At 35.5% G+C, this 17,964-nt stretch overlaps 1 protein-coding gene across 3 annotated transcripts in view; it reads left to right on the forward strand.

Moving 5' to 3' along the window:
• The window catches only part of CWC22 (CWC22 spliceosome-associated protein), a 33,879-nt gene extending 20,781 nt beyond the window's left edge, over positions 1-13,098 (forward strand). For all 3 annotated transcript variants that reach the window (XM_010565829.1, XM_010565836.1, XM_010565844.1), the window contains 6 exons: positions 5,121-5,198; positions 6,331-6,483; positions 7,411-7,538; positions 8,503-8,604; positions 8,709-8,905; positions 12,267-13,098. In XM_010565829.1, coding sequence (XP_010564131.1) covers positions 5,121-5,198; positions 6,331-6,483; positions 7,411-7,538; positions 8,503-8,604; positions 8,709-8,905; positions 12,267-12,853 — 1,245 coding nt within the window. In that variant the 3' untranslated portion in view covers positions 12,854-13,098. The remainder of the gene's footprint in view (positions 1-5,120; positions 5,199-6,330; positions 6,484-7,410; positions 7,539-8,502; positions 8,605-8,708; positions 8,906-12,266) is intronic.
• Positions 13,099-17,964: the final 4,866 nt, after the last annotated feature.

Below are 17,964 nucleotides of genomic sequence, written 5' to 3' on the forward strand. Positions count from 1 at the left end.
TGTTACTGTCTGACCATTTTACACTGATCAAAGTTTTTACAAATTACATAGTGTTTTTTACCTGGTTTTCACGCATGTCGGAACCTCAGAAAACTACAACATAAAAAAAAAAAAAACCAAAACCCCAACCATGCTTCTGAACGCACTACAGTTAGGATATAAAATTTTGGTAGACAACAAGGTCTTGCTTCTTCAGTGGTTTTAATTTGTGTAACATACAGTGCCATTGACATGAGTGTAATCCCTGAAGATACAGAACATCAGGAAATGCACATATAGGTGCAGAATCTGGATATTGAATTAAATTTGGAAAGACCCATTAGTGGAACTGGTTTACCCTCTTTCATTCTCTCCAGTTAATAATGTAGACTACATAGTTAAAATTGAAAACTGTTTCTAAATAGCTCAGTAGGTATGAATGAACTAGTTGCTTTGGCTGACCTGAGATTCCTTTAATGACCTGAAGGATGGAAGAGGGGTTATCTCACAAAGGGTCTAAGCTTTCACAGGAAAAATCGTCTAAACATATAGATGGAGTATTCAAAATATCAACTGAAATAATTAGTAATGGATTAAAAGAGGTCCCTTAAGCCACAGCTATATGGGATGAAGGCCCAGAAACACAAGTTTTAAAAAGTACTTCTTTAAATACATAGGCTCATAACTTTTAATAAGTTTAAATTTTTCAGTTCTTGCTGATCTTTTCTTACAGAAAATAAATTTAAAAAAAAATCTTAAGACTAATTTTCAATTATCTTAGGTGCTTAAAGCTTAATTGTATTTTTTGGAAAATATGCTGCATGTGCTTTATAAATGTGGCAGGTGATATTTGTGTTGAAGTATTTCCAATAAGCATAAAATAAAGTTTTCTAAAATTGCATATCTTTATGACATTAAAGATAGTAATGAGGTAAAAATAGCCAGTTTCATTATATAATTGGGAAGCTCATTGCCTTTTCTGTGTATGTTGTGGTATATGTTGATGTCTACAAAATGAAGGTATAGAAGGGATACAGAATTATCCTTTATTTGTGTGTTACTGATAACAGGCATTAGCTAGAATTCTGACTAGACTTTGATCTTCCAAACATGTATGTATGCATTTAACCTAAGGGGATGGAATTGCTCAGATTACCTCAGTGACGTCACTTAATTTTAAGTTTGGCATGTGTAGCCTTCAGGTGGAAGGGAAGTAGATACTGTGGGGCTTTAATGTATTATTTCCCCACACTCTTGTGTGTGTGTGTTGTAGGCTTGTAGCAGCATGATTAAAAATGTATCTGTTCTTATATCCAGTTAATGATTCCTGTGTAAAATGTTACAGGTTTGATTTGTGCAAGATTTTTGAAAAATGTATTCAGCTTTAAGCATACATTGATCTAAATATAAAACAAGCTGAGATAAAAAACGGTAAATAAAGGGACAAAGAAAGTTGAGAAGGATCATTAGCTGACCAAACCCAGGACAGACCTGGAGACAGTACAGTAGCTGCTGAAAGCACTGCATGTAGTTTGCCAAATGGCCACCTGCTACTGAAACATTTTCCATGGCTTTGCCAGCCTTGGCTCTAAGTGGTAATTCAACAAATACAGAGAAAGAGGAGAGATGCTGGAAAAAATAGGCACATGTGATGGTTACACACATTAAAATATGCAGCAGTAGGGAAAGCTTTAAGGTAGTAAGTGGAAGTAAAATACACTTCAGCTGAAATAAAAGAGGAAAAAGGAAAAATGTAGCATCTGTAAAAGCAGTGCAAATGTGTAAAATGCAAGGCACTAATTTCACATAAATCCAATTTCACATTGATTTAAACCAACCTATGTCCTTTACTAGGTTTGCTTCCAACAAATCAATTCCTCTAGTTCCTTGTATGATTGTAGAAACCAAGTGCTGGTATTGATAGTTTTATATTTTAAGAAGCTACATTAGCTTACAGGGTGGGGATGTCTCATGATTGCTTCAGCTTGTGTAGGCAATGGATGGGACAGAGCTGTGTGGCCAAAAAGGGAGGTGGAAATTACATTGCTTCCAGCTAGGGAGGAAAGAGGGAGACCTCCTCTTGGAGGTAGCCTGGGAGGCAGCTCTGAAATTGCAGTCTTAGCTGAATGCAAATCTTCAAGAAAAAAAATAGCAAGAAATAAGGGAAGAAATGGAGAAAAAAAAATGCACTAACTAAAAAGGAAGCCATGATCAGAAGGGAGTGAGAAAGCTGAGTTGCTTTAGCTTTTCTATCTGCAGTGAGCATAGCCTTTGTGTGAAGCTGAGAGCATATAGAGTGGGCAGGGTGTGCTTATTTTTTAAAATGGTAAAGCTGGGGAAAAAAGCAAGTCTGTTTTTTCTGTCTTCTAGTTTGCCCTTTAGCATCTTTAAATGTTTGATGATACTTGCCATGTTAGGTTGAGCCACGGTCCATCTAAACCATTGTCCTATTTGGGTAAGAGCTAGTAGGAAATGTTTAGGGAGAACTGTAAGAAATGCAGTATATTTAAAGGGAGCTTTCTCCTTATCTTCTGTCTTAGCAGTTTTGGGAAGTGCCATTTTTTTTCTCCATGATACAATAATGAATTTAAGATCTTTATGAAAGATTATTCACCATCTGTATGTGATGTCAGATATTTTCAAAGCATTTTACTTCATGATTGGAGAGCTATACATACTTAGCTAAGCTGAATAGTCACTTGCTGAGCATTGTATGAAAACTGTTGAACACCACAGTGTATAAATTGCCTGTAAAACTGGGAAACAAATTCATTGCATTCTTTAAAGCAAGTGATGGACTAAAAAACACAGGCTGTTCCTGCCATAAACATCACCAGAAGTGTTATCATTGGGAGTACAGAAATGAGTTAACCTTTAAAGCTATAAATGAAGCTAGAATTGCCATATGAACGTGTTGCATCTCTAAAATGATTTAATTTTTTTTTTAAAGTTTGTTAATTTTTAATCTGGAAGACAGTTACTCTAGACCTAACCTCAAATTGTTTAGATAGCACTAGCAAGAATGTCTTTGTGGGCAAATCTATTTTCATGCATGTGGTTATTCAAGCTACCCTCCTAGAAATCATTGTAATATTTAATTAAAATGTTAAAATACTTAATTACTGTAAACCACAGGGGATACCAATGTTGTAATTGCATTTAAGATGAGGCAGAAAAGTAATTTGTTTTTCACGTCTTGCTGATGTTATTAACAGTGGCATCAGCACTTTACCCTTTTTATTGTTTAAAAACTGATTAACTGCAGCATTACTGTAAAACAGGATAATATAAAAAGTTAATATGCATTTTAATACATCACACTAACACAATGTGACAGTGTTGAAAGGAATGCCTTTAAACACATCTGTAAGTTTGATACGTTACTGCCTTGTTGTTTGGAGGAGGTATTTTTTTCTTGTTCAGCATGGTTGGCTTTTTATTTGGTTTGAGTTTTTATGATGGGAAAATGTTTCTTTTTGGAACACATGCTTGGAAGAATGGCACAAGTGGGAGAATATGAAATCTGGTATGTGTTACAGTAAACTGGTATAAGATATAAAGAGGACAAAATGCTTGAAATTATCCAGTATTTTTTATGGGAGTGTTACTGTTAAAAGAGAAATTAAACTAAATGTGAAAGATATGTGACTGACAGCTGAAAACCTATTTGGGAATGTCATAAATTGGTTTATGCTATGGAGTTGGTCTTGCAAAAAAATAATAAAAAACTTAATGGGGGGAAAACTGGAGTCCTGTTTAAGCACAGTGTCTTTCATGGCTCTTAATTTATATAAAAATGTTTGCTTCATTTTTCTTAATTAATGTTTCAAAATGTGCCCTAAACCAGTTCATAGCTGTATTACAGCTTACATAAGTAGGTTAGCGGAGTGAGTTTGGTTTTAAACTCATGCACGCTTACTTGCCTAGATCACTGCTCTCAGCTGGTGAAGGGCTCTGGTCCTAGAGGCGAGGTAAAAGCAGAATCCCCCCCTTGTGTGTTTCCCTCTGGTTCTTGGTGTGGCGTGTGTGAAAGAATAGGAGCAGGTACCTGCCAGAGGGTGATTCAATAATGATCTTGGGGTGATGGTATTGGGGAACAAGGAGAGAGGGAGCCAGACAACCTGTATTCCAGAAAGACTGGGACTAGCTGTTCTAGATAGTTGGTATCAGTGGTAGGAGAGCATCTTCTGCGGGACTGTCGTAGCTGGTGCTTACATCTGTGACCACCATGGAGATGGGGGAAAAATGGAAGGCGGGCTGTCAGTGATGGGGAATGCACAAAACTTTTGGGAGGCTACTCTAGCTAGGCTTCCTCTGCTCCTTCCTAACTAATGAGAGATGGTGTTCTAGAGGGTGATTCAGAACGTAAGCCTGAACCAGCTCCTTTAGAAAACTTCCTCACTGTCTTGGTTATAGAGGAAGTCTAGGCATATCAGCCTCCCAAGGTCAAGTTTAGTCTTTCTGAACGTCACCCTCCGGCCTCTCTGGTGAAGCAGTTAGAGAAACACTGCCTTCTGCTTGCTTATGGTAAGCAGAGGTTGTTGTGAAAATTACGGCTGAATAGTTAAAGATATATTATTATATACCGAAATCTGCAGATATTTCTGATTTTGGAAATACACTCCTAAGCATGCACATTATATTTGAGTTTCCAAATGGCTTGTCTGTAAGCCATTTTGACATTTGGAAGTTGCAAAGAATCTTCATTTTCTATAAATGCAGGGATTGGTGCTATTTTTAAAAAGAAAAAACAAAAACCAACAACAAACCAAACAAAACCCAAAGCACGAAGAAAGTCCTTTAAACCTTCCTTCTTTATCTTAAACCTCCTTTTTGCACTGTGGTAAAGTCAGTTTGTGAATTAGTTTTGACCTTTTTTGAGTGTGTTAACTCATAAATTTTAGCTTAAGCAGAAGAGGAAGTTTGAACGGCAAAAGTTCATATTCATGTCCCAGATAACTTCTAAAACATGAGAAATTCAGAAAACTACTGATGTTGCCAGTGAAGTTTTATGTGATGGTTCTTGTTTCAAAGCTCGCATCCATGTAAGGCTTTTTTCAATATTTTGGTACTTAGTAATGATGGGGGTTTGCTGCTACAGTGAATTTACCTAGAGAATTTTTTTTTTTTTCTTAAACCAGAAGGAACTCTGCAATATGATACTTGATTGCTGTGCTCAGCAAAGAACATACGAGAAATTCTTCGGGTTACTGGCAGGGGTGAGTTCGGTTTTCAGATTTTACACTTTATGGTAGATAATTTCATTGGTTTACTCAATTTTTTGGTGTGTCGAACTTAAGTTTTAATGGATAAATAATACTAATAGCCTTCTTATCATTTCGAAAATGGTTATATTAGTTGCTTGGTTGTATTAGTGGATTGAATTAACATTTTGATTGTAATAAGTATAGTAAATGCAGAATGAGAGAACTCATTTTCTCTTTATATTGTTGTGATAGAACAATAAATCAGTGGCAAAGGAATGGTATTGAAAGGAGGTAAAAGTATTACGAGTTACCAGAAAATATCCTTTTTACAGTGCTGAAGATTAATTTTGGAGATGCCTGTCTTTTACCACTTCATTCAAAGCTGCTTAGTAGGTTTTATTTAGAGCACAAGACTGAATACTTACTGTCCTGAGCTTGTGGGTGGGGTTTTTTGTTTGTTTGTTTTTCAGTAAAGAGCTAGCTCTTTGTTTTTATGTAACTAATTGCTAATTTAGTTGCAGTTATTTCTTAGTTAAGTTTTCCCTATCTATGATATTAACGGGTCTGACTAGTTATGATAAAATACTTGTCTTCTCAAGGGAGCAAGTTATGCTGAAAGGGAATGCTTTTTCCATTTGTATTTTTTGTCCAGTATTTGAGGAAATACTTCTGCTGACAGCCAGTTACAAAGCACTAACCATGTGAATCTACATGTTCAGTAGAATATAAATGTTAATTTCTGTGTTCTTTGGAATGTTTATATCCAAAATGTCTTACCTCTGTGTTCCCTGCTGCCTCTTTAATTTTAAATAGTCATTCAGTGATGTGATGAAAAAAAGTTACATTCGATGGAGTTACATCAGGTGAAAGTACTGGATGTATGGAAGTAAAAGAAATGCCGGATAATTTGTTGTAGTTCAAAATTGATAATTACTACTTTGCAATGCAGATGAGTTTCTTGTTCTGACAAACTGCTGAAGGCAATAAAATGTATACATTTGAAGGTATTTTTCTTCTCCAAGGGTTATTTAAAAGGAAAATCTTGCAGTAAATATTTGCACCATTAGGTCACTTACACGTAGGTTATTTGCATGTTTAATATTTTGTTTAATCTGGTTGTTTAATTTGTACAATGTTGTCTCAGCGTTTCTGCATGTTGAAAAAAGAATATATGGAATCCTTTGAAGCTATTTTCAAAGAACAATACGATACTATTCATCGTTTGGAAACGAACAAACTGAGGAATGTTGCCAAGATGTTTGCTCATCTACTGTACACCGATTCAATTCCCTGGAGTGTAAGTAAAAAAGGCTATTGTCCTAGATATCTTTTTCAATAATTAATCTGCAGTATTCAGAAATAATATATAATACTTTAGTTTTGTATTTATTCTACAGTTTGGAACTACTTGTATTCATAGCAAACTGGATTATTTTAAGTATTTTCTCAGACACTGTTGAACAATTCTGTGTTGCTCCATCTCCTCCTTCTGCCCCTGTGCATCATCCTCCTCCCTTCCCCATTCTGAAGTAGTTGATTTAAGCTGTTATTTTATGGAGCTCAGCTGGAATTGGATGATTAAAATGTACTTTTTTAGAATTTTGAACTTTTAATCAGCAATGTAAATAGCAGAACTGTCTCTGAAAAACAAGAAACCTTTAAAAATTATCTTAATATATAAAATTAAAAGTTCTAAAGAATTATAAGAAATTAAAAAATACTGCTATTTTGTGATTTAAGTGCCAAATAAATAAAAGCAGTCTTGCATTCTGAGATATAATATAACATTAAAAATGAAGAAATAAATATCAAGGTAACTTCTGTTTTCATACTCTTCTGTTCTTGTTTCACAGCCTAGCCTAATTGTCATTCTTCAGGCACACACAAGTCAGTCCAAATATTTCCCCTCTGTAGAACTTAAGTCCAGAATCTTTAACTACCCAGAAGTTCACACACCTGATTTTTTCTCTTTAGGAGCTTTCCTGGATAAAATAAATCCTTGAAGAATTACTAGCATAGATATGATCAGAAACTGCTCCCAGGTGGTAGAAAAGAATTTTTGAGGAAGCAAGTCTTGACTAGGAATTACAGGGTTTATGTTCTTGCAGGGGGAAATCAGTCTTTATTAGTTATTTCATGAGAAAAAAAGTTTTTAAGATAGATAAAAAGAACGTATGTTTAAACTTAAGGGTTTTTTTCTAAATGTTTTTCTAAATATTTTCAGGTCCTTGAATGTATAATACTGAGTGAAGAAACTACCACATCCTCCAGTAGAATTTTTGTCAAAATATTCTTTCAGGAACTCAGTGAATATATGGGACTTCCTAACCTAAATGCAAGATTAAAAGATGAGTAAGTTGAAATTTTATTTTCAAAACTGTAAATTTAATTAGTTCCTTTATCTGAAAAAGTACAGATAAGAACTCTGTTTTCAAGTTCAACTAAGACTGCAGTTCTGTAGCTGCGGTACTTCAAGAATCAGTTCATGTATAGATTTAGTCATTGCAAGAGTCCCATTAAGCTGAGTGTGTTACTACCAATTTGAGTTCAAATATATGCATGACTATTTGCAAGATGTATCTTTTTTTTCCCCAATGATATTCAGCTTGTATAAGAATTTTCCAAGTGCAAGTCTATTTTTATTGTCAGCTATATAGCTGTGTAATAAATGTTACTGTGGCTTTTTGCTGACAAAACTTAGAAGAAAGCACAATAACTACTACTAACAGTTTTTCTATGATTAGTTGCTTATCCTTAAGTTTAGTGTAAATAACACATTGTTCTAAGCCTGTATATGATTTAATGCATTGTATTCTGGCAACGTTCCTTTCAGTTGCTTGAGCTATTTCCTGTAAATTGGGATTTCCTCTATGATGAAGAATTTAGTAGATGCTTTAGCTCATAAACTTATACTTGAAACTATACTTAGGGCCCCATTTGGTGGGATTTCAGCATAGATACCTAGATCTTCGAACTTCTTGGTCAACAAGTATTATCCTTTGCTATCACAGGCTACTGCAATTTCACAAGTCTCTTCAGGGCTTCACAAAGTCAGGCTTTCTTTTGTCATAATCTGACAGTATGTATGTAATTCTTGTGTGTGAAGAAGTTTGTTTTCATAAAAGAACAAGTTTTTAGATAGCATATTGGTCAGATACATCACAGATATAAACAATGAAAGTATAGAAAAATGCATGAAGAGAAAACTTTTGCTGTCCTATGGAGATCCATACAGTTTGTTTTTCAGTTTACTAATGTCAATGAGAATTTGTGCTAAGCTGGCATGGTGTTTAATTTAGATGTTTGTTTCCATCAGAACATTGCAGCCTTTCTTTGAGGGATTATTGCCTCGGGATAACCCAAGAAACACTCGCTTTGCCATCAATTTCTTCACTTCTATTGGCCTTGGAGGACTAACGTGAGGAACACTATTCTGATTTGATATTTACTTTCCTTCTCTCCCCTCCCCCCTGCCAAAAAAAAAAAAAGTTGAGGAAAAAAACCCCTTTTTTTGTTGATTAGGGATGAATTACGAGAGCATCTTAAAAATGCACCAAAGATGATAATGACACAGAAACAAGATGTTGAGTCATCAGATTCCTCTTCATCTTCAGAGACAGACTCTTCCTCGGATTCTGATTCTGACAGCAGCAGTAGCAGCTCAGAGTCATCCAGCAGCAGTGACTCCTCATCTAGCAGTGACAACAGCAGTGACTCCGGTACTTAAACACTAGCTATAAATATTTACTTCTGTTTACTTCTATACACCTATTTATTTTTATGTATACTTGTTTTGAGGAAGAACTAGCTGAAGACAGTGTTACTTTCTCTGCTTTAAAAACTAATCATTTTTTTAAAACTTAAAAGTTTTAAAATACTGCTCATGGAAATTTATTTTAGAATTTAGAAAAACTGAATTCCATTTTTAAAAACTTAAATTTCTGAGGAATTGTTTTGTAGATGAGTTTTTATGCACAGTTGATACCTGTTGCACAGTGCTATCACTTCAGTTTAGTGAAGGATGGAGGGATTAGAGTCATTCCCTATTAGTATTTCTGTGGGATGCTTACTGGTGAAGTGTAGAGACTAATGTCTACAGCTCTTTTTGCTTGGCTTGATTGATTAAGCTTGATATTACTTGTGTCCTTCCCTGTAAATATGTTCTTCTTCATGGGTCAGAAATGACATTGTTCAGTTCTAGCAATGTGTTTAAACTTTATTCTCCTTCAGAGTCTCCATTTCTAATTCTTCTTCCTAAGGAAGAGTTTGTGTGGTGATACAGTGAAGGTTCTTGTCTGCAGAGAAATCTTCAAGGAAGAATTAGCTTTTGCTGACAACTTAGTATTTTGTAGTTTTATGCATTAATTAGTGTTTAGCATTTATACCATCCTGCTGATGTAGAACCTTCTATTTGACATGAGGTGTCATAAACGCTAGTATGTGTTAGTGTGTGCAGTCTCCCCCTTGTATATAACATGAGCAGATGATCACACAGCATGCATTTCTATAGTACAGAAGCTTGCTGATTCAAAGTTAATTTGATTTATTACGTGCCTTTGAAATGAAAATGTTGATTAATAAAATAAAAGCAGTGTGAACTGCTCATGCTTTGGAAATGCACTTTTGTTCTCCATTGCAATCTTACTGTACAAAGTCTGATTTGTGTGTCATCACGTTAATCACATTAATGACGACAAAGCACTAGAGGAGGGCACAGTTAAACAGGGTCAGAGAAGGCGTTGGTTCAGCAAAGAGCCAGATGGCTCCTGCATAGGCAGCTGCAGCTCTGCTGAGCTCTTTGATAGGAACCAGAGAGGTAAGTCCTTAGTGACAAACCAACTGAGTCTGCAGTCTGCTAGTATGAACACTTTATTTTTGTTAGTTTAGGACCTTCCCTTTTACTACTTGTCCTTTCTCCATTCAGGAACACATTGATTAGAACTTGCATTTTGATATCTTTGCAGCCTGGTTTCACTTTTTTTTTTTTTTCCCCCCTAGTTCTTGTGTACTTAAATACAGTGGTCAGAACACTAATTGGAGATAACTATATTCTTTAATGGTAAACTTGGTTGAGGCCCATTACTGGTTATAACTCCAAGTCTTCTTGTGTTTGCAGCTTTTTAAATCTTTAAAATAACTTGGTAGAGTTGAAAGGCATTTTTCAGAGGAATGTGCTACAGTATTTCAGTGTTTTAACAGTGCAGTGCATAAGGGAAAATAGAAGAACTGCTGATTAGAAATGGAGAAGTTGAGCATACAGCTAAATGAGAGATCACTGTCTTACTAACAGTTAATGTGTGGAACTTCACCAGCTAGCTCAGCTCAGGACTGCTCTGGAGAGGTCCTTCCAACCAAAACCAGTCCAGCGGAGGACAAAATTTGTTGGTTATTAAAGCAGCTTGTTCCTTTGTATTTCCTTTCTCAGGTATTTTTCTGCATTCTGGTGGATGTAAAATAGTAGGGGAAACGGTGTTTAAAAAACTTTATTAAAATCTGTTTGAATTGATCCATCGTCATGTTTTATCAGAATGCGAGGAAGCCTTAGTTCAGACATGAGACTAGCCAGCTGCTGTAGAATTCAGATACTCGATGTACTATTAAATCAGTTTATGGCTGTGGTATTTTCAAAAGGTGTTTAGAAACAGTTAGCTGATATGATACTATAGTTCATACAATAAGGTGAATTAGCAATTATTCTAAATGGCTGTTATTGATAAATACTGTCAAGTGAAACCTAGAGGTTCTTTATAAAGAGCAAACAGGAAGAGTAAGGCCTCTTCCACTGAGATGAGCCCTACTGTGTATTTGGAAATACAGAAGCTAGTTTTAATCTTAAATTGTTGACAAAGCTGTCACTATTTCTCCTGAAAATAAGCCAGAGGGCCATTGTTACGTTGCTTGGTACCACTATCTCAAGCCGTTTCAGCATGCCTCTGTCCCCTCATAGGGTAGTGTTGGAGATTTTTCCCCATCTGCTGTTTTTAATCTCCATTGACTGATAAGCTTTTCCAGGAAGTAATTGGAAAAGTAAACTATTTTTAAGAGCCTGGATGGTCTGGGAAGGGTGATATTTCTAAAAAAATTATTTATGAGAGTGCTTTGATGTATGACTTTACAGCCTATGCCTGGTCCTTTTGTATCAAGTCAACAAGAGGATGATGATGGGTAGAGGATCTCAAAAGTCAGGCATCACTTGCAGATAGCTAAGGGACAAAAGCCCTCTTGATGGATACTTGTGAGTGGGAGGCCCATCTGTACAAATTTGAGTTGTTCCCTCTTAAGCAATTTTCTTGGGGGGGGGGGGGGGGAAGCAGGGAAGCAAGGTTGTTGGAGTTCTGTCAGTACATAGAATTTCAAATCTTTTAAAAAAATGAAAGCATGTCTTATGTAACCAAAAAATTCTTGGATCAACAGGTTTGCAGATCTTATGTCAGACTCCCATTGAGCGAGTTACTCTTTTTACACTAATGTGACTGCTTAGTAATGTTTTGCATTCAAGTGCAGGTTTGTTGAGTTGTTTGTAAGTTGAGGAAGAAGTTTCTTGTTTGAGCTGCATCATGTTCTCAACACCTGTATAGGTATTGTAAAGGGAATGAAATGCAGAAGGCTATTCCCTAATTTCTTATTTGTATGCTTTTAAGGTTTTGGGGTGATGCACTGTGACCTTGCTTTTTGTTAACATGAGGGTCTTGTGTTAGTAACAGCTGAGTTACTGAGAAATATTGAAGCTTAGAGGAAAAATGGAGAATAGTCTTGGGCTTGGTAGTCGTTCACACTTTTATGGAGAATTTCTCTTTATGTAAAATAAAAAGCCTGTAATGCAGACAGACATTTAAAAATACTCAGTACCTGCTCTAATTAAAGAATGGGTGAATTTTCCCCCATTGCATGAGATACTCAGTTGGGGGTAGGGGGGGAGCAATAAAGTCAAAGCTCATTATTTTGAAACCTTTGTCCAGATACATACCCACAAAAGTTTTGTGACAAAAAATAACTCTCTAGAACTTTCTATGTAGTTTAACAAGTTAAGCATAATAAATTAAAATGCAACCTTATTCCCCTGATTTGTTATAATTTCAGATGTTCCTAAAGCAAAAAGAAAGAGAATGCAAAAGAAAAACAGAGAATCTGATAAAGTTTCCAGGAAAAAACAAGAAAGGAAAAGGAAATCACTTGAAAAGAAAATGGGGAGGAGGCAGCAAGAGGAAAGAAGTGATACTGAGAGCAAATCAGAAAGAAATTACCAAAATTTGAGAGAATCACACAGGAGAGATGACGTATCAAAGTATCATCACAGAGATGAGTCCAATGGCAGAGATGGTTACCATAGTGGAAAGGATAGGAACCATGAAAGAAGTAAGGATTTGGAAAATAAACACAGTAATTCAAAACCAAAAAAAGCAGAGAGAAGAGCTTCTTTGTCTGATGATGAAAACTACAGACACTGGAGCAAAGATAATGGACATCGCAGTAGAAGAAGAGAAAGATCAAAATCCAGAGAGAGAGCCCATAATAATTCAAGTCCAAGAGAGGAGGAACAAGAAGACCGATACAGAAATGGTTCAGAGAAACACCGAGAGAAGTACAACCGTTATTCTGACCAGTACAGAGAATCCAGAAAGAATGAGGACAGACGAAGGGAGAATTCCCCACACAGACGAAAATAATACCTAACCGGAGTTTGAAATAAATGTGCATTTGAGCTATTAAAACTGTATTTTAAAAACTATTACTGAACTTTCTTTAAAAAAATATTTTGTACAAAGTGATAGTTTGCATTTGTAAATTTTATGAGACTTTTTCAAATTTTCAGTACCACTTTTTTGTAACTATTGCATTAAGCCTTTCTGTTATATTCTTCATTTGGAAAGATGAAGCTGTTTATTTTATGAATAAAACCATTAAGATAACAGTGAAATTGGTGTTTTTTTCACTTTCAAGTATTTGTTATTGTAACTTTATAGTCTTAAAAGCATTGGTTTTTAACTTTGCTTGTTAATTGAAAGTCAGATACTGAGGCTGGGGTGATAAATGTAAAATTTCAGATTTCAATATGAATGTTATGTGAGAAGGCTTTATAAAAATTTTCAAACATCAGTATGAGTGCTTCAGGCATTCTATAGCTGTATATTTCAACTTTGCAAACATGAAAGCAAGTTTGACCAAAATTTTCAGGAAATATTTCAGTTTATGTTTTTCTTCAAGAGTTAAAAATTGGAAAAGCAATATTGCTGTTTTAAATGTCACATCTGAAAGTGTGTCAACTTGTTCTGTTACTTTTCACAATGTTTTTTAATATTGTAACATCCTGAGCTAGTTACACTTGTGATCTTAGAGACAGGAGGAAAAAAAAGTTGGTGGGTTTTTTTTTTCCAACTATGAATTTGATTTTAAAGTCATGGACTTCAACTCTCACCCTACAAAGGAAGTGTTTTAAGGAACATCTTTCCCAGTATATATTAAAAAAAGAAGAAATTGAAATAAGAGGTGTTTCAAATCTTTTTAGATGCTTTGAACTACATGGTTTGAAATGCTCAAGTTTATTAGAAGCAAAGTTTAAAAAAAAAATTCAGTTGCTGCAGCAGTTTATATTATAAATTGATCTCCCTGGAGTCATTTGAAACAATTAGCTCAACATTTATTGTATGAGTAATGAACCAAAGTAATCTGGTTAAGACTCTTAAGTCTCATTAGTAACTAAGGAAAACTTTGGAAGTCTTTTTGGCATGAAATAGGAAGTAGTGTGGACATGGTCAGTAGGAAAGACAGGTGATAGTTTTATGTTATGCAGTTGTTGATGCTGTAAGATTTTTTTTTTTGTGAAATGAACACAATTGCTGGATATACGAGAACTTACACGTTTCTTGTGTAAATCCTATTTCATATTGTATAAAGCATAGAAAATATATTTGAGCTGTTTTATAACAGAATATAGAACAATTCCTAAGGAAATAGATCGGTTTTGCCTAAACCTTGTCACAACGTTTTTCTAAGAAAAATGTCACACTTCTAAATTTTTTTTTTTTGTATTTAACAGAATTTATTTCTGCAAGCTTTCATGTAATAAAACATTTTCATTCAAAAACATTTGCATGGAAATGAAATTCATATTGCAGAGAAAAAATAAGGTTTCTATCTTATTATACCACACAGCTAAAAATGCTTTAGTGGCATCATGAGGTATATGTTGTTTAAGCTGTGGTGGTTTTCTGTCCAACGCACTTATTTTCAAAAGGATTTGTGCATTTGGGCAGTGTGTATTAATTCCAGAAAAAACTTAATTTGAAAGAATGCTTTCTAAAAAGAATTCTGCTGATAATTGTTATGCTTTTTTGATAGCTCTTTACAAACATTATTGAAAATGATCTGTACTTCATAATGATTTAATTGTACAAACTCACTTTGTTTATCTAGAGTAATACTTCCCTTACTATGTTATGGGTTTAATAGCATAAATTTTATTAACCCATAACTTTTGAGATACTCTGTTCAAGTTTAAAAGCCTGTTGTTTACATCTTTAATAAATGGAAATACATTAAAACAATAAATCTGAAAACAAAATATTTATTAAAAAAATAAAGCGTTTGATCTCGGACATGCAGATCAGGAAATGCCAGCTTAAACATCTCCAATTCTTTGTGTTATTTCATACTACCTGATAAAAATATTGTGCTCTTTGGTGAAAAAAGGGACAGGGTGAGATTAGGACTTTAGCTGGGGTCTTAGCTGCAGTTACAATTTCTTGATGTTTTGGGTTGGGTTATTTTTTAATTTCCAGAAATCATAATAGATATTAAATTGAATAGAATGACCTATGAAAAATGGCTCTTATTTTTACCATTGCTACTCTGAGCAGGTTAATGTTAGCTAGAAGCAGTAAGACAACGAGCAGTGGTTCCGATGTGCGTGTGTTAACAGACGTGTGCTCAGAAGAATGGCTGTGCTATGGCAAACCAAAAGTGTCTCCAGCCCAGAGGCACGGTGGTCAGTAATACCGATTGCATTCCCAGTTTTTAGCAGACGGTTGCTTAAGGACTTCCTGAGCCAGCGGCACTGTGTGCATCTCTGAATAAGGTCTCACCCATTAAATGGCCTAATTCTTTTAACGCAGTTTGGGAGGATTCTGCAGCACCCTGTGCCAGGAGTTCCACTATTTTACTGTACAGTATGTGTAAAAGTATGTTTCTTTCATAGCTTCTGCCTGATCACTTTCATTTGCTACTTTCTGATGTGTTTTCTGAGTAATGGTATGTATTTTTTTCCTGTTTGCCATCTTGTGTGTGATTTTATAGACCTAAACCTGTATATTCTTTGCTATTTCTTTTCCAGAAGTTAAAATTCACCTGTAATCTCCCCTTGTGTGGGACTGCTGTATAGACATATCAGTCCTCCTGCCCTTTATTTATTTAACTATATTCTTTATAAGGGAAAAGAAGTCAAAATACTATGAAAATATCTTCATTTTCAATACTACATAGTATTCCAGGAGTTGTACGGTGACAGAAGAGTTTTGGGGGTTGGTTTGTTTTCAGTCCATCCTCTAAATTGCTGTAGAGCTGACTGATCCACACTGATCCTGGGCTTGCTTTCCACAGCAGTAACAGCTAATTGTAGACCATGCACAGTAATGAAGTGACTCGTGCATCTAGTCTATAATTAGTATTGGAGCTCTAGGTTGTGTTTTGAATACCAGTTTTGACTGAAAGGCTTCCAGAAGTGGAGGTTCTACGACATTCTTCACTATTTTTGCTCAGTTTTTAATCCTTGTTACTTAAAAGCGTGATTGGAAGACCCTAGCCTTAGCTTTCTGCAATTGGGTCTGGTTATGACTTGGTTTAATAGAGACCTCTGCTCTCAGAAGTCACCTAATGTAGGGACCTCTGAGCCGTGTTCAGGTAACGGCTTGGCTGCCTCTAATGTAAAACAAATCCTAAGCTGCTTTGGTCTTACTGAACTGCAAGTTTCAATCACAAGTGCTCGATGCTGAAGAATGAAAACGTGATGGCAGAGAAATGTGTGGTTTTTTGGCCCTATAGCTAGCAACCTATGCCATTGGACTTCAAAGTGTGTTACGAGCGGGGGTGTTCATAGCGATGCAGCATTGGGCACCGGGGCCTTGGTCTTCGCGGTGTGTTTGAACATAGAACTGTCGTCAGCTTCTTGGGCTGGCTCCCGCAGTCCCTTGTGCTGGTCAGCGTTCAGGTGCAAGTTCCTCTTACGCAGGGCTGTACGTACTAACTGCCTTCGCCTGTCAAGGGGGACAGCTGTTGGAAGAAACTTCCAGACTTGGCTAGATCTGAGCTGCTATGAACTAAAAAGATGTTTGGGAAGGGACTTCTGGTGGACCTGTTCTGATCTTGTATGCTTAAAATTTACTTTTCAAAAGTGGTTCTAACATCCAAGTTCATAGATAGAGTAGAGAGACTGCATCCCTTTTGCTAGGACTCCTTGGCTGAGTTTCTGAATTTCCTCACAGTGATGGCCTTGGGTGTTACACAGATGAGCTGCCCACTCACCCGGTGAATTCACCATCCATGTAGGAATCAATCTTGACTGAAGGGTTTGTGGTATCTGTAAGAACTGTAATTCTACTCTGTAACTATGATTTTATTTGGAGCGAGGTATGTGAAGGTTGATTATTCATGCACTCAAGTCTGAAGAATGTTTTTTGGGGAAGAAGATGACTTACCACTGTTTAGGCCATCTTGTTATATAAATCATCAAAATATGACCTCATAGTATGAAAGCAGTTAGATAAATTTTGGGACAAAACTATCCTCTCTGTTAAAAACACTTTAAAATTGTCATTAACAGATCATGCTTTCTAAAGCAGTTTTAGTTGCTATTTAAGCAATATTGCGGTCTTTACATTGTAGATAGTTTACCTCCACAGTTCTCCATGGGAATGGGAACCTGACTACAAAAATGTTTTTCTATTTGCGTTGTTCATGTTAAATGACTTTTATAAACAGATCATGTACATATGGAAAATCAAATTCTAGTCTGAAAATTACTAGTAGTACTAGTCAGATTTAGATGGTATATTATTTTAACCTAGGAGCATGGTCTTCTCTAATTTACTTACAGCTCCAGTAACATAACTCTTAACTTTTGAATGCAGGGTATGCTCTAAAATAGCATGTCAGCCACCAGAAAAATACATGAGCTAGGGTGGACACTTCAAGCTCCAGTAGCAATTGAAGTGCCTCCCTGACATTAAATTTGTACAGGTTTATGAATATAAAATATAAAAGATGACACTACTAGCTCATCTTCATTCACCATTCTTAAACTACTTTGAATAGTCTTTCACTGTTGCAGAAAGTATAAGGCTAATTTTCTTGGAGAAGCTAAAAAAGCAAGAGTCTATTATGTTAGCAGAGAGAATTTACTCCAGTTACTCTAATAACATTCAGAGAGCAGGGAAACTTGTCTTTCAATTTATTTTCAATTAGAAAGTTGGGGGTTTTTTAAAGCTTTTTTATTTGTCAAAATATTTTTTTAAGAAATGGTGAAGTCAAAATGCAGAATAAAGGGGCATTTCAATTAAAACTCTACATAAAACATGTATTAGTAGGTTAAAAGTGGCATGAACAAAATACTGCTTTATATGCTAGAAAAACTTGAGGTCACTTCAGAGATGTTCTGCTTTTTATATGTTTTCCTCGAGCAAGTCTATAATTTGGCTGAGACTAGTCAGGGATTTTCTTTTCTTGTCTACTCATGACTATCATAAAGCACTTTCTTCTAACTTCAAAAAAAAAGGGGGGGGGTGCA

Source organism: Haliaeetus leucocephalus, unplaced genomic scaffold (assembly GCF_000737465.1).
Source record: "Haliaeetus leucocephalus isolate CR32 unplaced genomic scaffold, Haliaeetus_leucocephalus-4.0 Scaffold1, whole genome shotgun sequence".
In the NCBI taxonomy this organism is placed as follows: Eukaryota; Metazoa; Chordata; class Aves; order Accipitriformes; family Accipitridae; genus Haliaeetus; species Haliaeetus leucocephalus.